Below are 22093 nucleotides of genomic sequence, written 5' to 3' on the forward strand. Positions count from 1 at the left end.
AATACGTAGCATAAAATTCTAAAAATTACAAATTGTACATAAATTTCATTGCACAAAATGCATAAATGTTTTAGACACAATAAAATAAAGTGCATATTTTAATCGTCATCACAGTCTTCAGAAATAACATTTTGTAGATGTTCTTTAAGTGGCCGGAGGTCGTCACCACTTGAAATCTCTTGGACATCATTTGTATAATTCTCATTGCATACTTCGGCTAGTTTAGTCATCAAGAAGTCAGTAATAAGACTTTGCTTTCCACTATGTTGCAATTTTTTATTAAGTTCATAATATGGTGCTAAACAAATATCCAATTGTCTCGTGAATTTTCCCAAGCGCTCCATTGAGGGATCATTATCCGTAAAATAACTTCCTAACTTTCTTGCCAAGTCCAATCCTTCTGCTAATTTCTTTAAACTGAATTCTTTAACGGATTCATCACAATCAGAATCTTCGGCAGAACTTTCCATGCCATTTGGTTCGATGCCATCTATTAATTGTACCAGTTCCTCCTCTTTTAAATCTGTTTCTCCATCAATTAATTCACTAATTTTGTTTTCAACCATATCACAAAAGCCCTCTCCACCAAAAATGTGTGCGACATTTATTATACGACGTAGCTTGGCATCCACTGGAAGTACGAAATTTTGTTCCAGAATGGCTTCAGGCCATATTTTTTTCCAGCAAGCATTCAGCATAGAGTTGTAATTCCTTAATGGACAGAGAAATAATTTTTACACAATTCAATATTGAAAACTCTTTCCACGCTTGAGGCAGTATCATGTTTGGATTAAATTCCATTTTTTCCAAAATTAATTGAAATGTTCGCTGAATATAATATGACTTAAATGTTGATATTATTCCTTGGTAGAGCGGTTGAATAAGTGAAGTATATTAGATGGCAAAAGAGTTATTTTAATATTCGGATGGCTTAAATTTGTTGGGTGGCCTGGTGCGTTATCTAAAATTAGCAGAATTTTGAAGTCCATATTCTTTTTCTTTGTGTAACTTTCTACATCGGGTACAAAACACTTGAAAAACCAATTTTCAAACATGCTAGCTGTAACCCATGCCTTTTTTGTTGGCCCGCCAATAAACAGGAAGGATGGACTTGTCGAGCCCTTTCATCGCACGAGGATTTGCAGATCGGTTAATAAACAGTGGTTTTGTCATGTAATCACCTGATGCATTACTACAAAAACAGTAGAGTAATTCTATCTTTGGAAACTTTGAATCCAGGAGCTGATCTTTCATTTTTTGAAATATAGGTGCATTTTGGCATTTTTTTCCAATATAATCCAGATTCATCTGCATTGAACACCTGGTCTGCACTGTAACCACCTTCTTTAATGATTTTTAAAAGTTCTGCTGGGTATTTCTGGGCAGCTTCAACATCTGTTGATTCTTCCTGGAATTTAAGATTATACAAAGGAAACCGCTTTTTAAAGTTTTCGAACCAACCCTTACTGGCAGAAAATCCATCCTGAGAGATTTCTTCTGAAGAATCTTGATCAAGTTCTTTTAAATGTTTATAAACTTTGAGAGCTTTTTGCTTAATAAGGTGTCCATCCAAAGGAATTTTCTTTCGAGTGCAATCTTGTATCCAAATCATTAGAGATTTCTTCATTTTTTTCTATTAGAATATAGTGAACACGAGTAACGTGCTTTGCACTTACCGTTGACCCAGCAATAACACTTTCTCAGATTTTATGTTAATTTTGTTTGATTGTTCGAATTGTTGATTCATTTAAATTCAGAGTCCTTGCAACAACTCCTGGTTTTTCTCCAATTTTCAACCGATCCAAGATTTACTTGAATCGGTTGAAAATTGTCAAGTTTTCTTAAAAACTTGCTAAAACAAAATTATTATTATTATCTGAGACCTCCAGAGAGTCAAGAAAAAACTTGCTAAAACAAAATTATTATTATTATCTGAGACCTCTAGAGAGTCAAGGACTCATTGAGGGAGGCTATAAATCACCCAACCAGCTGTCATACCTTCCCATAAATTCATTCACACTAGACACACTCACTACTCCTAATTCTCTGGTCTGGGCTCTGAAACTTTCATTCTTTTTCTTCTTGTAAACCAGGTACTGAATGCTCTCTCTGTCAGGAATCAATTATCCATCAACACTTGAGCATGCACACTTGTTCCACTAAGTGGCAAATAATAAGTCAATTACGGCTGACATTTCGTTTGTTGTTAGCGAAAAGAGAATGTCATTATGATGGATGACAGATATCACAGTACATTTAACAAATGTGAATTGCAATACAGAACCATCGAAATTATTACAACTATCAAATAACTGGCAAGTCCAATAAATTTTGCATACTTTACATTTTATTTTAATATAAATATCAATTTCTGATCAGGCACATTGCAAGTGCCAATTATACTTCATTACAAACCAAAACTAATACAATTCTAATGTAGAGAAACAATTGTAAAAGAGATTCATAATTATAAATTATGAGTATTTTTATATAGTTGTGCATGGGATTTGTATTCTCAGTAGCAATGGATGCTGAGTTATTGGAGTTTCACAGAAATGCTTTCCTTGGCCAGCTGGCCGGCCAAGTGGTTAATGTATCTCTCCAATCAAGAGGCAATGGGTTCGAATCCCACCTAAGACATGGATGTTTATGATTGTCTTTCACCTCCATACATTCATCCAGACAAATATATTACACTCTTCCAAGGTGGAGTGGGTCACCATGGGAGAAGCAGACTCTGCACCAAGCAATTTTCTTATAATTATGCTCAACATTCACTCCAATAGAGGGTGGCCAGAACCATCTCAGTTTTTAAAACCTATTTGTGCCATGATATTGTGATGTTTTAATTTTTAGTTTATCATGTGATGTAGTATGATTGCCAATTTCTGAGCACTACACATTTAAAAGCAACAAAAACAAGTTTGTTGCTTTTGGATGTGTAAAAACAAACACAATCGGCATATCTATTGACATAGTTATACTTTGCTTTTGTGTCTGGAAAGTACCATGTGCAACTTTACTTTTTTTCTGGTAAGAAATTACTATCTAATTAGTAGTTTTGTACATTTTTGTGTACTTCTTTACATTAAAAAAAATTGAAAAAAAAAGGCATTCACAGAGAGGTTTCTAAATTAAGAACTATCATTATTCAAATTATACTTGAGCAAAACATCGAATATCATTGCAGGATGTGGCTCATTGTTACAATATGCTATGTAACTTCTCTCATAACCTAATTCATTAATATGCAGGTATTTTTTCATATGCTGCCTGCAGTTGATTTAAGATGAGATCCTGGTTTTTATTACATTATATCATTTCGCTCGCTTCTTTAGATGTATGTACAATAGGGGGGGGGGGGGTAAGCTGAAAAGTTCTGATAAACACCTAGAACAAAAATGATATTAAAGCAACTGATATAACCATAAGAAAGAACATATATTAAAACCCTTTAACTCCCATGTTTCATCAAATTGTAAGAATTTGTTCTTTTTCTTTTAGGATATATAAGAATACGTTAGACATGTCAATTCCTTCATGGTGATTATCACAACTTTTCAGCACACCCTTGTACATAATTGCTGAATTCTATATATGGCAGTTTAGTGAGTTGTCAATTTGCTTGGTGATTTATTTTTTTTGGTAACATGAAATGCTATTCTTGATTTATGTGCTCGTTTTTCTCCACATTCTTAAAAAGTTCTTTTTTATTTTTAACATATTTCTCCTGATCAGCTCATTTGACCAACATAAGAAATACTACAGGTACTGCAGATTTTACAGTATTTTTTTTTAACTTTATATTTTCTGTGAAAAGCAACCTTTTATTTTTTATTAAATTGTTTGAGATCTTCCACCCCATTCTGTATATTTTTACTGTTATTCGCATCTTGACTGAAAACACTTTTTATGCCGTTGAATAACTGCTAAAGATATTTGTTGTGATAAATGCACAACAAATATCCTGCTATAGTCTCTCACAATTAACTATTAAAATATCATTAACCACTAAATATCAAATTACCTGTAGAGTAGGTGTACACTCATCCACCATTGCTATTGCATATAGAACATAATGTTCTACACTAGGTGTCAACTTCTTGGATTTCAAAAATTCCAGGAATGGACGCCCTTCAAAACCTAACAATTAAATGCTTGAAATCAGTATATTTTAAAACAAATGGAAAATTCATCTCATTAAAGTACTTCTTATTACAAATTATTTTCCTGTAACACATGAAAATTATTTTTTCTAGAATTATGTTAAAAATTATTTTCCCTTAAAATTTGCTGTCATAGTTGGCAAAGTGGAAGGCATACTGACTTTCCAACCAACAAACTATTATCATTATTATTATTCAGGCCACCATGGAGTCAAGAGACTCATTATGGGAGGTCCTTCCTAGGAAACACAAAGTCCATCATACCACTCCTTGAACTCACTGACCGTTTTTGCTCTCGTCACTATATGAGGCAATGTATTACACAGTTCAACCACCTTCCATGCACAGAAACCACCCTCACCCTCTTGCTCACAGCTTCCTTTTGTAACTTCCAGGGATGCTCCCCCTCCCCTTGTTCTTGCTCCTTCCCACTGTTCCACCAAGTGAAAGAACTCCCCAGTGTCAACCCTGTAACTACCTCTCAACAGTTTAAGAGTCTCAATCATATCACCTCTCCTTCTTCTATCCACCAAACTCTGCAGTCAACATTCCATTAGCTGATCCTCATAACTAACATTGTACAGTCCTGTACAATTTGTTATCTACCTCTGTACCCTTTCCACAGTTAATTTATCCCCCCTTCAAATCCTGGGGGCCAAATTTGAGAACAATAGTCTAAGTGTGGTCTGATCAGGGTCTTATACAATGGAACGATAACTCTTTTATCTCTGCAGGTCAGCGTCCTTCTCGGTATTGCAGCAATCCTCTGGGTTACCTTCACTACCTTTACAATATGCACCCTGAATTTCAGTTTTCTATTAATGATTGCTCCCAGACCTCTTGTTTCCTCTACTTCCTCCAGTACAGCTCCTCCAATCGAGTATGCAGCCTCCCACTGATGTATCCCAAACTTCAAGACGTTACATTTTCCTGCATTAAACCAACACCCCCCCATTCATTTGCCCATCTGTCTAGTTTATTCAAATCCTCTAGCAGGGCTGCCACATCTGCACTATTACTAATAACCCTTCCCAGCTTCACATCATCTGCAAACAACTGAATATCCCCTTGCAATCCATTGACAATGTCATTGATATAAAGGTTAAACAATACAGGTCCCAGTACTGAGCCCTGTGTAACCTTGTAACCGTCTGCCTCCTTGAAACTGCGCCACCATACACAACTCTCTGATACCTATAGGACAGCCCATCCTGAATCCAGTAGACTAACCGACATCTAAAACCATGCACTGCAACTTAAATATCAGTTTATCATGTGGCACCCTGTCAAATGCCTTTGCAAAATCCAAAAAAATGGCAGTATATGCCTTTTCCTCATCAACTGCTCTTGTCACTTTATCATAAAAGGCAATCATATTACTAAAGCAAGAGCATCCTTTAACAAATCCATGCTGATTCTTACAGATAACATTACCCTCATCTGCCCAATGCTGTATATGGTCCTTCACTACTTTCTCCAAGATCTTACTAACTACTGATGACATACAAACTGGTCTATAATTAGACACTTTCAGTCTGCTACCACCTTTATGCAATGGCACTATCTTACCTTCCTTGCATTCCCTGGGCGCCTTTCCTGTAGCCAGACTTTCATTGAATAGTCAGGTCAACGGAGCTGTCAGTTCTTTAGCACATTCTCTCAAAACCCATGGTGAAATACCATCCAGTCCCACACCTTTACTGATATAACACAGCATTCCTACAACACGGTTTCACTCTAACGGTTCGAGAATTGGGGAAAATCCCCATATAACAAAGCATTCCTACAACATGTTCTCACGCTAACACAGTTCGAGAACTGGGGAAATTCCCGTACAACACAGGACATGATGAGAACTTTTAAGAGCAAGCACCATCTAATTCGATATTTTTCATTTGAGCATGTATGTCACGTCAGATTTGCATACAGAATTTAAAAATTCTGTATGCTAAAAAATACAGAATTTAAAATTCTAATAAATTTTAGAATTTATTAGAATTTTAAATTCATTTTGTTTGTGGAGTATTAAACATATTTTAAGACTTTCAGTGTTTATTTTCTTTGTACTATTCTTTGTATGTATTATTGAACCATTTTCAAAAAAGTGTTAAATATTTCTTTTTTGATGAATTAATTTCTAGCCCCGAACAATGTCTGCTGGAAGTAAAAGAGTACCTCTTAAAAGACATTTCATCTCGCTAGAATTAAAAATACAGATTTTGGATTGTCTTAAAAAGGGGGAAAAGTATCATATGTTGCAAAAACCTTGGATTTAAATGAAGCAACAATCCGGACCCTACAGAAAAACAAACAGAAAATTAGAGCTTTCGTTTCTGCAGGTTGTTCTATCTCGGCAAATATGACAGCTCGTCCCAGAGCACCAATACTTGAAAAAAATGGAAAATGTTCTTTGTATTTGGATTGATAACTGCTCAAAAAACAGATCTCACTGGAGATACCAATGTTATTAAACATAAAGCTTTAAAATTTACAACTACTTAAAAGAAAATGGAGAATCCGCTATTAACCCCAACTTTGTTGCTAGTAAAGGTTGGTTCAGTCATTTTAGAAAACGCTTTTCAGGGGAAAGCGCATCAGATGATAATGAAGCTGCCAAAACTTATCCAAAGGAATTGCAAAAAATTATTGAACAGGGTGGATATACAATGCATTAGGTTTTTAATGCCAATGAGATGAGTCATTGATAGAAAAAATGCCCAAGAGAACATTTATTTCAAAAAATGAAAAAGTTGCACCAGGTTTTAAAGCATCAAAAGACCGTGTAATATTATTTACGTGCAGTAACGCCTGAAGCATTACTGCACATAAGTAAATGCACGTGGTAAAACCAATGCTAGTTTATAAATCCCTCAATCCTCGTGCAATGAAAAACCTAAATAAGAGTGCTTTATTGGTATATTGGATGGCAAATAAGAAAGTTTTAATTTATTTAAAAAATGGTTTCTAAACTGTTTTATGCCAAGTGTGGAAAACTACTTATCTAGATTTTAAAGTTCTACTGATATTGGATAATGCACCCAGCCATCAGAAAGATTTAAATCACCCAAATGTCAAAATAATTTTCTTATCACCAAATACAAGTTCATTATTTCAATCGTTAGATCAGGGAATTATAGCTATATTTAAAACTAATTACATCAGGAAATCATTGCAATATGTTTTGAATAAAGTCGATGACGAATCCATCGAAGTCATGGGAACGTTTTATAATTTTGGACTGTATTAATCTCATAACTTCATCCATAAAAGAAATAAAACCGGCAATGTTAAATGCCTGTTGCAAAAATATATGACCAGAGTCATTTTAAAGCAAAAATCTAATCGAGCCAGCAGAAAACATAATGCATGCAATAATAGAACTTGCTAAGTCTATAGGAGGGAAAGGCTTTGATGATATGAATGTCGAAGATAATGAAGAATTATTGGTGGAAGAAGAGAGTGATGAAGCAAATTTGGTGGAAATTGCCTCTGGGATAAACCAAATTAATTCAGAGGACGATAGCACAGATAGAAACAATGAAGTTAAACATTTTACCCTAAAAAGCATAAAGAAAGGCCTAGACTTAGCTGAACAATTGGAGTTATATTTTCTAAATGAAGATCCTTCCACTGAAAGAAGCACAAAATTTAAGAGAAACCTCACAAGTGCTTAGCTCCATACAACGAAATCTATAAAGTTCTCTCAGCTAAAAGCAAACAATCAAAAATAACAGATTTTGCTCAAGTAGAGCATAGAACTCAAGATGTTGCCGAAGAAAGCTCAGAAAATGAGGATATTTTGCCAGAAAGAAAAGGACCTTGTTTAATGGTGTTTAGTAGTGATGACGAAGAAAACATTATGTAATTATGTAAACATTATGTAATAATATTAATATGGAATACTTTTGATCAATTATCATTTCTCTTAGTTATAAAAAGAAAATAGTATAGTTTTTAACTTTTGGAACCTAACCCTTTTTTTTTGTACTAGTTCTTTGTTTCGTATAACACGACATTTTTTAGGAACCTAACAACCGTGTTATACGAGGGCTACCTGTATTTGGAACACACTCTCCTCTTGCACCTCTAAACCTCGAACCTGCCCTATCCTTCTAGTATTAAACCTACTTCTCCAGGATGAAATACTCCAATAAAGTGTTCATTGAACAACTCCACTATGTCCTCTGCATTAGTCACTCTATTCCCATTTTTATCCCGCAATGTCATTCTTCCACAATCATTTCTCCTCCTACTAGCCACATAGCTAAAAAATTCCCTAGGATTTTCTTTGGATCTTAGAGCCAATCTCTTCTCATATTCCAGTTTTGCCTTCCTCACCATACAGCTATGATTCAAATCCTGTCACGGATGTTCATGAATGTCCTTAGGTGAATTTCATCACCTAGTATGAGACTGTTGTCCTGCTTACTGGAGGTCAAAACAACTTAAAAGTTTCAAGTTTCCCCTGCTCTCAAGTCCAGGAATTTTCCCTGGACTTGAGAGCAGGGTTTCTAACTATGTAAAAAAAAATATAAAATTATAACACATACACACACAAAGTAAATAAAATAAATAAATTTACTATAATCTAAACAAATTTAGGAACTTCCACAGCTCAGTCAGTATAGCTGATGCCATATGGCTGAAAATGCCTGGATCCAAATTCTGCTTAGGATGTGAAGTAACTTAATCGGGGTTTTGAAAATGAAGGCAAGTTAGCTGGTCTCATAAGGAGTTAGCAGGGTTCCCCCTCTTAGAAACTCGGGTTTTGAAAACAGGCAAACTGGCCAGCAGAATACATGCAATTTACAGCCACAGCGGATAGGATTAACCTGCGCTATTATTATGCAGTCTAAAGCTTTTAAGAAGCCAAGTTTGGCTGTGGCAGGTCACTGAGCCTAACATGAAAGGGAAGGTGTGATAAATTTATGTGCTTCACCTCTTAACTCTTCAACACTAAAAATTTTTATTTCTAATAGATCAAACAATTTAAAACGATTGAACAGGAAAACTATATGTGACAGGATAGTTTTGTGTGTGTGTGTCTTCTTAACGTAATTCCTTAACTGAGATCATAACACTGAAAGAAGTCAATTCTGTCTTTTAAATATTTCCATGTCTGCAACTTATAGGAATTTAGTAAACACTTACTTTACTTTCCAAGTCCGGAACACCAATCATATCCTCTCCATCCAAAAAACAGCGGCTTGTATTGCCTTGTCATTGACCATCAGAATGTCATCCGTGAAGCACACATCGATTAGATCTGGGCAACATAAAAGATGTTTGCCTGTTTGGGTGTCTCCGCAGTCACAGCTGTCATCATCTGCATAACCCTATTTCATCAGGTTACTTCTGCATCTGGACACTCCCACTCTAAGACGGTTCAGAGTCCTCCAAGTGCTATAGGGTAGGTGATATCCCTTGGTTAACTCTTCCTTAATTATGGGGGTTTCTTGAAGTTGAACCGATTCCCTCCATAGAATAAGGCGTCGCTTCTCAGGTTTATGGATCAATGGCTTAGTTCTTTGGATAAAACTATGCTCTGATTTGAGTCGAGAAGCCGTGATGATATGGCCGTACATTGGATGTCTTTCGTTCGTCATCTGCTTTTTTTTTCTCCATCTCACCGGCCACTTGACGTCTTATGCCTGGTGGCGCTATGCCTGCTAAGGGATACAGCTTGTTGACTGGGGTTGGTCTTAGGCATCCGGTTATGATCCTAATGGTATCATTTAAAGCCACATCAACGTGTTTCGCATGGCTGGATGCCACCCACACTGGGGCAGCATACTCCCCTGCAGCAAAACACAATGCCAAAGCTGTCGAGTGAAGTACCTCTGGTTGAGCTCCCCACGTCGTGCCGGTCATTTTTCTTATGATGTTATTTCTTGCATAGATTTTTCCTTTTAGTTCCTGGCAATGTACCTTATATGACAAGGTACGATCCAGCTTAACTCCAAGATATTTGGGATTGCTGCAGCGTTCGAGGTGTTTTCCTCTCTAGACAATGTTTAACTGGCATTTTGCTTCCCTGTTGTGCAGATGTAAAGCACATACCTGAGTCTTGTTTGGGTTAGGCTTCAGGCAATTGGTCTCATAGTAATTGGAGAGTATTTCTAAGGCTTCTGTCAACCTCTTCTCAACTTCTTCAAAACTCCTTGCTTGACTGCATATAACTGTGTTGTCGGCATAGATAAACCTCCTCACTTATGGGTAAATTTAGTAAATAATTAGCTGTTTTCTGTTATGCCATAAAAATCTTCCTATAAGCTAATACTTCATAATCACATAAAATTGTTCACTTAGCATAAATATAAAATCCTCCAAAGTAACAAAATAACACATCTATCTCTTTACCCAAGACAAACAATAAAAGTTTGCATGTTAGATGGCTTGACATAAAAAAAAAAAAAAAAATATATATATATATATATATATATATGTATTTTAAGAACAACAAAATAACTATTCAGTTACTATTCTACACTTTGACTACTATATCATAATCATCAATAGAAACAAGACACTTATCTCTCTCCTTTCAAGTTGTTTGGTCTGACTAATACAATCATATATTCCACTTTCTTTTATTGAAACTTTTGCCATAGTTTTAAGAAATATATGGCCTTATAATAAATTATTACCTTTACCTTGTGTTTACATGTAAATAATTCTTGTATTCCACTTGTTCTATTTGCTAGCCTATAACAATCAAATTGTGAATCTTTGCTTTCAGAAAACAAGCTTTTATAATAATAGAATTTGCAATACATCACATATTCTTTCTTTTTTTTTTACCCTTATCCCCCCCCCCCCGTTTCATCTCCTTTTTTTGCTATCTTATAGTTTGCATATCTCCACAATGATAGTGCATCCACTGCCCCAGTCTTTAACAATTGTTTGTCCTCTTATTTGTTCACAATTCAACACAGAAACAGAAAGACAATATCGGTCAGGTCATAAAATGCTATGCAACAACATGTTGGCCTAAGGTATCTCCTACTTAAAAGAAAATTCTTCAGGAAATCTGGGCCTCTATGACTTCCATTTCTTCAGTCCTTTGAAACGGACTCCAAGAACAGCACTTCCACTGAATGCTGAAATGGAAGAGATGGTACATAATTGGCTGAACTAGTAACTAGGAATTTCTTCTAGCAAGATTATCACTGCCCCTAAATCAGTAAGAATGCATATCTCAATGTATACTTCATTTGGTTTAAATCAATATAGCTCTAGCTCTGTACATTTGACATTTCTTTACAGAAAACACAAGAGAAAAAAAAAAAAAGAAAAGAAAATGGACACCATTTCTTAGATACCTATTTATGCACAATGAAACTAACATTTTGTTCAGACATAGAAACATCTGGTTCATGAATTAATGGAAAAGAACAGTAGTAACTCATCAGAATCATTAATGTGGAAGTGATGTGACATCAAGTCTCTTCAGCCAAGCCAACCATTCATGCATAGTGCTGTTTCCAAGAACAATACTTAAACACAGCAGAAAATTATTGCTGCATTAAAAGTATACTTTCCATAGTCAGAGGAGTAAATGCTAACTACAGCTCTAAATGGTCGATGACTTATTATCGAGCAAAATACTAATACATTGCTTACTGGAAGCCTAAAGAGGTTGTTGCCGTGCAAGGTCAATAGGTTTCTATTCATCCATCTTCATCATCAATTTCCTGATATGTATCCTTAAGGGATAAACAGGCTACTATGACAGTATCACATTATTAAGTTTACATTATTACTAATGTACACAGGTGAGTAGGGTTTTCCCTTCCAGAAACCCTGGTTTTTAACTTTGTAAACTCAGGAAAAAAAAATTAATTCAATGTAGAATTCACACATATTTCAGACAACAGCACACCAATTAGGGTTTAAGCAATATGAGGTGGCAGAAGATACTTAATCTCATCCTAAAATTTTAAAATCATCATCATCACAGAGTAAAATTCAGTAAAACTTAAAACTTTTTGAGTCCAAAGTTTTAGAAATCAGTAGGACAGGATTTCTAAAACATTGGACTAAAAGAGTTTCTGTCTACTCTCTTTGCAGAATAAAAGGTTTTAACTACTGAGAATTCTAGGAAACTAAACAAAATGTTGGAATAACTGTTTAAAAATTAAACAGATTTTTAAATACTACTGTTCTTTTATGTGTGATTAATCTCAAAAATGTTAGTATGCAGAGAGAACACAGATGAAGAAAATATATGACAGTGAAACAAGTTTGTTAACATTAGCAATTGTATGAAATTAGGAACATAAAGGAAAATAGGTTATGCTATTTAAGTTAAATCCTATACTATTTTAAATGTCAACAACTATATCCATTATATTTTGCAACAATAATTTGATATAGCAGTCTCCCAGAGAGCAATAGTTTACTAATGTGACATGCTTCATTATTGTTAACAATTACTGCTACATTCTCACTCCTCCAAAACCTATTTTGCTTGCAAGTTATGGAATATATCATAAAATTGGTAACATATACCCCCATTGGGGTACAGGATAATTATGATAATACTACATGAAACAGTTTCACGAATACTAACTTCCAATCAACAATTTTCCTCAAAATTAATCTGTTATCTGTTGAGACTCCAATATTACTAATCTTATATTTCTTTTAAGGCACTTTCTACTATATCAATCCACCTACAGTTTGGTCTTCATCTTGGTCTTTTCCATTCCAACCTGGCAAAGAACACTTGTATTGCCAATCATCCTCTCCCATTCTGTTTAAGTGACCATACCACCTAAGATTAGCTCTACTAACATATTCCTGAATGCTAACAAAGGCAAGTTCTTTCCCGATATTGTCAATTTTAATATGACATTGTCATTGATGCCATCTGATCAGTTCTCTAATTTTTCTCATATCTAAGGTTCTTTGATTAACGGTTTATTTCTAACCCAGCTTTCAGATCCATAAGTTAAAATTGGTGTGAACACTGTCTTCTATATAGCTAATTTAGTTTGGACTAATTTCTTTCTTATTCCACATAAGTTAGATCACCTTTACTAATTCTGTTGTTTATTTCCATATTTAATTTACAATCTTCACTAAAAAAAATTGTGCCTAATAAGCTGAAATGTTTTACTTGTTCTATAGGTTCACCATTTAGGATACAGTTCATGTTTTCAATGTTTCTGCCTATTTTCATTGTCTTTTTATTGAAGACTTTTTTTTATAAAATTTATTACAACAGTTATTCAGTTTACTCAGGGAATTTTGCAAACTTGTACTGGATTTATTTAGAAGTATAACATCATAAGAACTAATAACATTGCCAATTTTGATATCAGATTTAAAACCACTTTCCTAGATAATGTGATCCATACAGATAATAAAGAACAGTGGGGATAATGTGCACCCTTGTTGCACACCTGATTTAACATCAAACCATCTTCCTGTACCTCCTTCAATTTTAACCACTAATTTACAGCTTAAATAGAGACTATGTATTGATTGATATAATGCTCCATTTATATCATATAACTGTAGCATTTTGAAGGGCTTTCCTCTTGGCACCTTGTCACATGACTTTTCCAGATCTATAAAACTTTAATCCTTGTCACACTCCTCCTAAGATTTCTCAACTATTTGTCTTAAAGTGAAAATTTGATACTGACAACTTCTATTTGGTCTGAATCCAGCTTGTTCTTCAGCAAGCTTCTCTTCCACAATTTTTTTTAGCTGTTTCACGAGTGGTAGGGAAATATCTCTAATTCTCACGCGTGGTTAGCCTAGTGGCTATGTGCTTTGCAAGCATATGGCTGGGGGAAGGAGTGTCCTAGGTTCGATACCCATCGAAGATGCAAGGAGCTTAAGGATCTTCCTCAGCCATAGCCAAGTTAGCCGGTCTTGGGCGTGGACAGCAGGGTTTTTTCCACCAGTTTATCTGGGGTTTTTCATCCCGCAAGCAGGCAAACCGGTCCAGTGAACACACATGGATTACAGTCAGGAATACTGACTCAGCCATAGGTCTGATTCGTCAACTATGCCAGCTCCGGAGCCCAGATAAAAATTTGGGGAGGACTGAGATGGTGCTGTACCTCTCCATAAAGGGGACTCACAGCCGTGTATCATCATACAATTATTATTATTACCTCTAATTCTCACATTCAGTTCATTTCCTTTTTTATTGATGGGTACTATAAGAGATCTGTGCCAATCGTGTAGAATTTGCCCCTCTGACCTGGCCTTCTGAATTATAGTAACAGTCAATGCAGCTGCTGTAAAACTTCCATATCTCTATGCTTCAGTATTTCTGGTCGAATTCCATCTATCTTTTCACATTTCAGGTTTTTGATGACTTTTTCTACTTCAAGTATGGATATGTATTCTTAAATGCATTCCTGTTAGGAGTTTTCTGCCACCATGCTGACACTGCTTGTTTCATTTAGACATCTTTCTAAGTAATTACTGCAGACATTCAGAATATCTTTATCTTTAGTTTTCATGTCACCTTCATCATCTCTGATTTCTTTTAAGAAATCAGAGATGATGATTCCATTTCTAAGCTTTTTCAATAGCCTTCAGAATTTTGACACCTTCCTGATATTTATTTTCTATGTTCTTACCAAAGTCTTTCCATGATTTTGTTTAGTTTCACACAGTGCTTTGCTTTCTTGCATTTTTGTCTGTATTTTCTAAAGAACTCAAGCTGACTTACTTGCCAGTAACTTTCCATATGCTTTTTTCTTTTCTTTGACTGCCTCTTTAACTTCCTGAGTCCACCCATTATGGAGTTTATCTGGGGAGTTCTGATTTTTCTATGCTGGCAGACAATCTCACCAAATGCTTTTCTGGTTGAATCAATGAATGTTTTCTCCAGGGTTTGCTACTGAATCTACAAGGTTTGGCTCTTGTTTTCATCTTCAATGATGGTTGTGTGCTTGTAAGCTGCTCAACTTTGATTTGTTTTAAAACTTTCTACACTCTTCTTTCTAATATGAATTCAATTTTGTCCTGTCCAAAATCAAACAGTGATCTTTTTATTTCAAATCCTCTGTTTACTCGTATCCTAAAGTAGGAAAACATTGCTATCAATTATAACATGGTCAACTTTCAGCTTATCTTATTTCTTGCATCTTCTCTGCATGTGAATTTATCCATTTTAAGTCAAAACCTTGTGTTAGTAATAATAAATCCATGTTATTTATTATTAACTGGGGTTTATTTCTGCTCAGTACAGAAATCCTGCTGGATTTCTGTACTGAGCAGAAATCCAGCAGGCATTTACCATTATTATTAGCTTTGCTTTTTATTCCAAAATTTCTCAAAATATTTTTATGCTGGTAATCATTTACTACTCTGCTGTTTAGATCTCTAACAAGATCCAACTTTTCCTTTTCATTGTATCTGTTGCCTTCTCTAATGCCTCAAAAAAAAAAAAAAAACTTTATTTCTTCCTTAGCAAAATCTTCTATGGGACCATAAGCACAAATAAGTCTTATTCTGATATTTGCCCACATCACTCTAATTTATATTGCTTGCCATTCAAGAAAATTAACGTCATATTTAGTGTAGAATACTACAGCTACTCCCTCTTTTCTGATTGTTACTGCCTGCATATAGCATTTTGTATTTATTGCTTAGAAAGAGCTCACCTGTTTTTGTCTTCTTTGTTGCGGTCATGCTTATTATGTTGATCAGGTACTTATCCAATTCTTGTGCTTGTTCCATTTCCTTTCCACTGACATTTTTAGTAATAGTACCAATCTTGAACTCTGCTGATGTTAGGTTGGGATGTGTTTAGGAATTTGTTCCAGTAGCTGACTTTGCACTGTTCACCTTGATTCCCTGATGAAAATAGAGGGGGAGGGGGCTTATTTAACTGGGCAATGCCCCAGATGGAATGAAATTCTGTCATGTTGTACCATCATTTTACATTAGGAATTAAGCCAATAAGAATATAGTTTAGATGGCTAAATCCCAAATTGCTAGTCCTTCCTTGTTCATTCAGTATTCAGGACTAGCATTTTTAAAATTTTTCTGGACGTTAGATCAGAAGTCCTGGTTGGTTCTGTGCATTCTTTAAAAGACTATATGGAGGTCTCCTCCCAGTTATACAGGTTTGAACCTTAAGCACCTGGTTATGAAAATACAGTCACCGCTAATTACAGAAAAATTTAAAGGGACTGGAATTAGTCGGAATCACAACCAAGGCAATTCAAAGCCATCTTCTGTTTAAGTGCATATGTTCTGTGGCTGGTTTGTTTTACAGAAAATAAAAAGTTTCCAAGAGAAAAAATACTACTATTATCATAATAAGACTGGCTATCTTATTTTCAAAACCCCCCTCATAACATTCGATGCATGCTATATTACATAGCATAGCATTCAAACCCAGGACTTTCCATAAGACTTCTTATACGAGGGTGGTCTGAAAAGTTCTCAACCTAACAATGAAAAAACGAATTTATAATTTCAAAATTATTTTTCAACATAATCTCCCTTAATACATTTATTCCAGCAATACTCCAGCACCATTATCCCTTCCCTGTAGTGGTTCTCAGTAAGATCTGCAAAATACCCCTCTACAGCTGCAATCACCTCTTGATTCAAAGAAAAACGCTGACCAGCGAGGAAGAGTTTTTAATTTTGGGAAGAGACAGAAGTCAGAGGGAGCCAAATCTGGGGAATAGTTGGATGTTCCAACAATTCAGATCCCTTAATTTTCCTATTGCCAAAACACCTTTGTGAGCAGGTTCATTGTCCTGATGAAAGATGATTTTTTCTTCTGCAAACCAGGTCTTTTCTCAGAATTTTTTTTGGTTTAGTCTGCTTAAATGATCAGAATAATATTCCCCCGGTTATTGTTTTACCTTTTTCAAGATAATTAATAAACAAAATGCCTTTAGCATCCCAAAACAGCGATGCCATGACTTTTCCTGCTGATGAAACTGACTTTGTCTTCTTTGGCACTGAACAACCGGCTTCTGTCAACTGTTTTGGCTACTGTTTGGATTCTGGTGTGTAATGGTGAATCCAAGTCTCCTCCACTGTAATAAATTGATGCACAAAATCAGTTTTATTCTTGTTAAAATGCTTCACGCACTGTTCAGAGATTTTCATGTAAGTGCGTTTTTGATCTGCTATGAGCAAGCATGGCACCCACATGCTTGCTCACAGCAACATGCAAAATATATCCTTCATGTTCTTTTGAAATGCCTATAGTCTCAGCAATTTCAGGCACCTTGACTTGCCGGTCATCTAATACTATATCATGCACTTGATCAATGATTTCTAGTATTGTTACACTTTTTGGATGGCCTTAAGGTGGATCATCTTCAAGGCTGGTACGGCCACGTTTAAACTCGGCAGTCGAAAATGAAGGAGAAGAGTGCCCACAAACTTTTATGAACTTCGAATGAATTTCTTTTGGCGTTAAACCTTCTTTTACAAAGAATTTTATAACCGCACGATACTCAATTTTATCCATTTCGAGGGATACAGACAGCACTTTTTTAAAACAAACTATTTGATAGAATGACTTGCAATTTCATATGGATGCTTATGACAGATGTACCAACTTAGAAAAAAAAAATCTCTTCCTGATAGTGTTGCCATCTATGGTCGATGCCAAGAACTTTTCAGACCACCCTCGTAGTGGATAGTTTGCAAAAGTAAATTCCCTTTAGGAATAGTACTGATATAGCCAGAACTTTTTAGTAGTCTTTTTTAGCAGCAATGGGGAAGCATAAACTATAATGATATTTGTTAGAGTCATTAACATCATAAACTCTAATTCCTGATAATAATGATAACAGCGATGTCTGTGCTAGTGAGTTTGGTAAAATAATGTTGAGTAGATGACTAGTAAAATCTTATTTAAATGTGTAAAATGAAATGGTAAGGAGAGGGAAGGAAGTGTTTTATAATTGTTTAAAAACTGTGCCTTCAAAAACATGGGTGAGGCTTTTGGAATTTTCATGCTTCTGAAAATAACAGTTATCTTCAAAGAGGAGTTTAAGTCTATTTCCACATGATAACTCAAGCTATTCAGCATAATATATATAAAAAATGTAAAAAGGGAAACAGTGTTGCAAAAAACATTTATTTCTAGTTTCAAGTATTGGAATTTTATTTACTCAGGATGAGCTGTTCTAGCATATTCTGCTGACCATAATAAAAAATTGCAGCACTGGTATCAAGCGACACAACACAAAGACATTTAGCACCATAAAATTAGCAATTTCAGCATAATTTTTCACTATTCTATGTCCAAAGAAGAGTGTAATGTTGGAATATTGTATCAAGAAAATAGGACCTTTCTGAAAATAATTTTTGCTAGGAACAGAGAAGATACAACACAAGCTCAAAGGCAAGAGAAAATATTTCTGCCACCATTGATGAATTTCGCATCACATGCAAAATTCATCAATGGTGGCAGAAATATTTTCTGATGCAAAATTAGGAGAGTAATAGTTAATGTGGAGAACTTGCAGGATGTTTTAAACAGGTTATCAGTATAGGCAAAAAGTTAGAGCCTCTGTAGCTCAGTCAGTATAGACAAAGCCCTTTAGTCAGAAAGACCTCGGTTCGATTCCTGTCCAAGACGTGAGGAACCTTTACTGGTCTCTTTTCACTAAAAGTGAGTTAACCGGTCTCATATGGAGGTAGGGGTTTTTTTCACCTGGAGACTCAGGTTTTTCATCCCACCAGAACAGGCAAACTGGTCCATGAACACACACACACACATGAATTTACAATTATAAAATACATACTTAATCCCTCATTAGGAGGGCTCAACCAGTCCTAAGGGATGGATGAGGAAAGGGGGAACCCCACACGAATAAATAAATGGGCAAAAGTTAATGGGTGTCAGTTTAATGTCGAGAAATGTAAAGTTATGCATTTTGGGATAAACAGATTACAAGCTATGTATCACATTGATGGCACTGTAGATGAAGTTAGAGATTTAGGGGGTGGTGGTAGACAGAAAGTTAAAGTTTAGAGGCCATATTACTAAGGTAGCCCATAAGATTACTTGGCTATTGAAGAACACATCAGCGCAAACAGAGATAAGGAAGTTGTTATTCCCTCTTATAAGGCCTTGATATGCCCACACCTGGATTACTGTGCTCAAGTCTGGTCCCCTGGGTTTCTTTCTTGGGGATAAGGAAACAGTGGAGAGGATTCAGAGATGAGTGACCAAGATGTGAATGGCCTGTGGAATGTTCCCTATGAGATAGATTGAAGGTGTGTGGATTACAGAAGTTGGTTGATAGGAGAAAAAGAGGAGATACGATAGAAACATTCAAGCTGCTTAAAGGATTTTATAGGATAGATGCAGGGGAAATGTTTCAGTTGGATAGAAAGACCAGAACAAGGGTTTATCCCTGGAAGTTGAGTAAAGGTGTGGTAAGTAGGGGTGTGAGAACTAGAATTTTTACTTGGGGAGTTGTGAATGAGTGAAATGGGTTGCCAGAGTCAATTGTAAGTACTTCATCTGGTAATGGGTTCAAGGAGGGGTATGATAGATTGGGTCTCCTGTGATGAATCTTCGGACTCCATGAAGGTACCCATATACTACTAATAATAATAATTGCATACTAAACTAAAAAAAAGGTCATGAAAACCTTTTTTTAAAGTAGTGGCTCTCCATTACAGTATCTAACTGAAAGCTTTTCAAAAATTTCAGACATCAAACTTAAGGAAGTTTGAATGGTCCAGAAAAAGTTTGTCGTTCTACACATTAGGAAAATGTGAAAAGAGAAGAATGTGAAGAGTCTCAATAAAATAGAACTAGATGCTTGAAAATCAGTTTTAGAATGAAAAGAGCTTAGAGAACATAAAGAATTAAGTGACTGATTTATTATAACAAAGTATCATAACATGGAGTTCAAGTTGCCACTGAAGATTAACATAATCTTGTACAAGTATATTGTAGTAATAGGGCAACAATATCAGGACAAACTGAATGCTAGTAAGATGAGAGAGAGAGAGACTACTGTTGATTTCTTTGAAGAGGGTGTAGGATATCTGCTATTTAGCAATATCTGATTATCTTGCATTAGTTTTTTAGCGGCAGCTGAATTCGATAATATAATTAAATAAAAAGGAAAGGATAACTATTGTTTTTATTATTTTTCATACAGTTAAACATTTCCAAAAATGTATGACAGAAAAATGCATTATTTCTTGCAATAATTAGAAATGTTTATATAAGAAAGCTTTGTTATTTATGGCCTGTCAAAAACTTTTTAATTGAGATATTTTTATTTGTAAAAAAGGACTCACTTCTAGTGTAGTTTTAGTTTTTTTTATTTCTGTAACATGGACTCAAGAGAAGAAATGATTGAACTTTCTGAGGATGTTTTCATGGCATTGAAGAACTGTTAATTTGTTTACAAGTGGCCTTCACCTCGCTGCCATGTTGTAGGTAAATTATAATTTACCTGCACAGGATAAATTATAATTTAAACCTTAATTTTGTATAAGAAACTGAGTAAAACAAATTAAGAAACCTTTCCTTTTTTGTTGTGTTTGTTTATTTTTTTTTTTTTCGGTATTGCTTAATTATGGCCACTGATCAGGAGAAGTGTGTGTATGTGTCTGTCTGTCAGTCAGAGAATGATGAATTCTCTAAACATATTAATTTAGCATATACTCTACAGAATTTCAGTGGGGAATATAATGACAGTATTGAATATTTTTTTCAGTCTGCAAAAAAAATAAGAGAGATTGGAAAAAGGTCAGATGATCAGCTGATGCTTGTTATAAAATCTGAGTTTTAAGGAAAAGCAAAGACTTTTCTTCACAATTCTAGAAGGCTTGGACAAGCCCAAACTTATGAACAATTCAAGAAAATTTTTGTTGCAGAATATTGTAAAAAGCTTGAGCTTGGACCAAATCTCTGGAAAGTGTATTCTTGTATGCAAACTCAGAATGAGACTGTATTAGAATTATGATAAGCTGATTAACTTAGTGCACGCTTTTAAAATTGAAGAAAGTGATGCTAACTTTATTGAAAAAATATAATTTTTTCAATTTCACAATCATCTTAAGCCTGATTTGCAAAGGGCTGTATACAAAGAAGGCATTACTAATGTTACTGAGGCTTTGATGTCTTCCTTAAAAGAAGAAAGCTTAATGAAAAGTTTAAATAAGCTCAGCCAAAGCATACGCAAAAAATAGATAAGCTCTAAATCTCCTGTTAGTCTCTCTAAACAAAAGAAGCCCCTCCACCCCACCTTGTAGTACAAATTCAGTCAATTTGGACTCAATCAAAAGGGAAGTAGATAGTCTAAGGACCAAAATGATCACAGAGATGGATTTTAAGATAAAATCTTTTGCCGTAGCACAGGAAAAGATTTTAAGATGGCTACTGATTTAAAAGCTGATCACTCACAGGTATCAAATAGCCCAGAGAAGTCAGGACTATCACAGGCTAGAGGGAATAAAAGGTTTCCTGGAAGAAAATGGCAGATATGATATTACAGATGCAATGTTTGAGACAAACTTCAAAAATTTGTCTTGCAGATCTGTCCACAGTGTCGAAACAAAATCAAAAATCACTCCCTCATAATTCTTCTCATCTTTCTTTAAATACTATACAAAAATAGGCTAAGCAAAAACCTTGTTCTTTAAAGGTTTTAAGTCCTAATCAGTCTCAAAGTTTTCCAACTTTAAAAATTTTAACTACTTTAATGTCTGTAGAAACAAAACCCTTAAATATGGTAAAAGGCTTTCTTTGTAGGTATTCCTTGTAAAATATTGTTTGATACAGGTGCTTTTACCTCAGTAGTGACAAGGGAATTCTTTTCCTTAATTAAGGATATTTATCAAGATGAAGTTAAAATACTGGATACAGATATAATATTAAAAGGAATTTTTAGTCAGGAAATGTTCAGAAATGACCTCTTATTATAGATTTTAGTGACTTGGGTATAAAGTTG

At 35.0% G+C, this 22093-nt stretch overlaps 1 protein-coding gene across 1 annotated transcript in view; it reads right to left on the reverse strand.

The window, feature by feature from the left end:
- The window catches only part of Rep (Rab escort protein), a 246581-nt gene that overhangs the window by 103935 nt on the left and 120553 nt on the right, over window positions 1-22093 (reverse strand). The window contains exon 8 of the mRNA XM_090395371.1: window positions 4028-4143. Coding sequence (XP_090251497.1) covers window positions 4028-4143 — 116 coding nt within the window. The remainder of the gene's footprint in view (window positions 1-4027; window positions 4144-22093) is intronic.

The sequence above is a fragment of the Typopeltis vanoorti genome, chromosome 7, assembly GCF_054136105.1.
Source record: "Typopeltis vanoorti isolate ZY-2024b chromosome 7, IOZ_Tvanoo_1.0, whole genome shotgun sequence".
NCBI classification, from domain to species: Eukaryota; Metazoa; Arthropoda; class Arachnida; order Uropygi; family Thelyphonidae; genus Typopeltis; species Typopeltis vanoorti.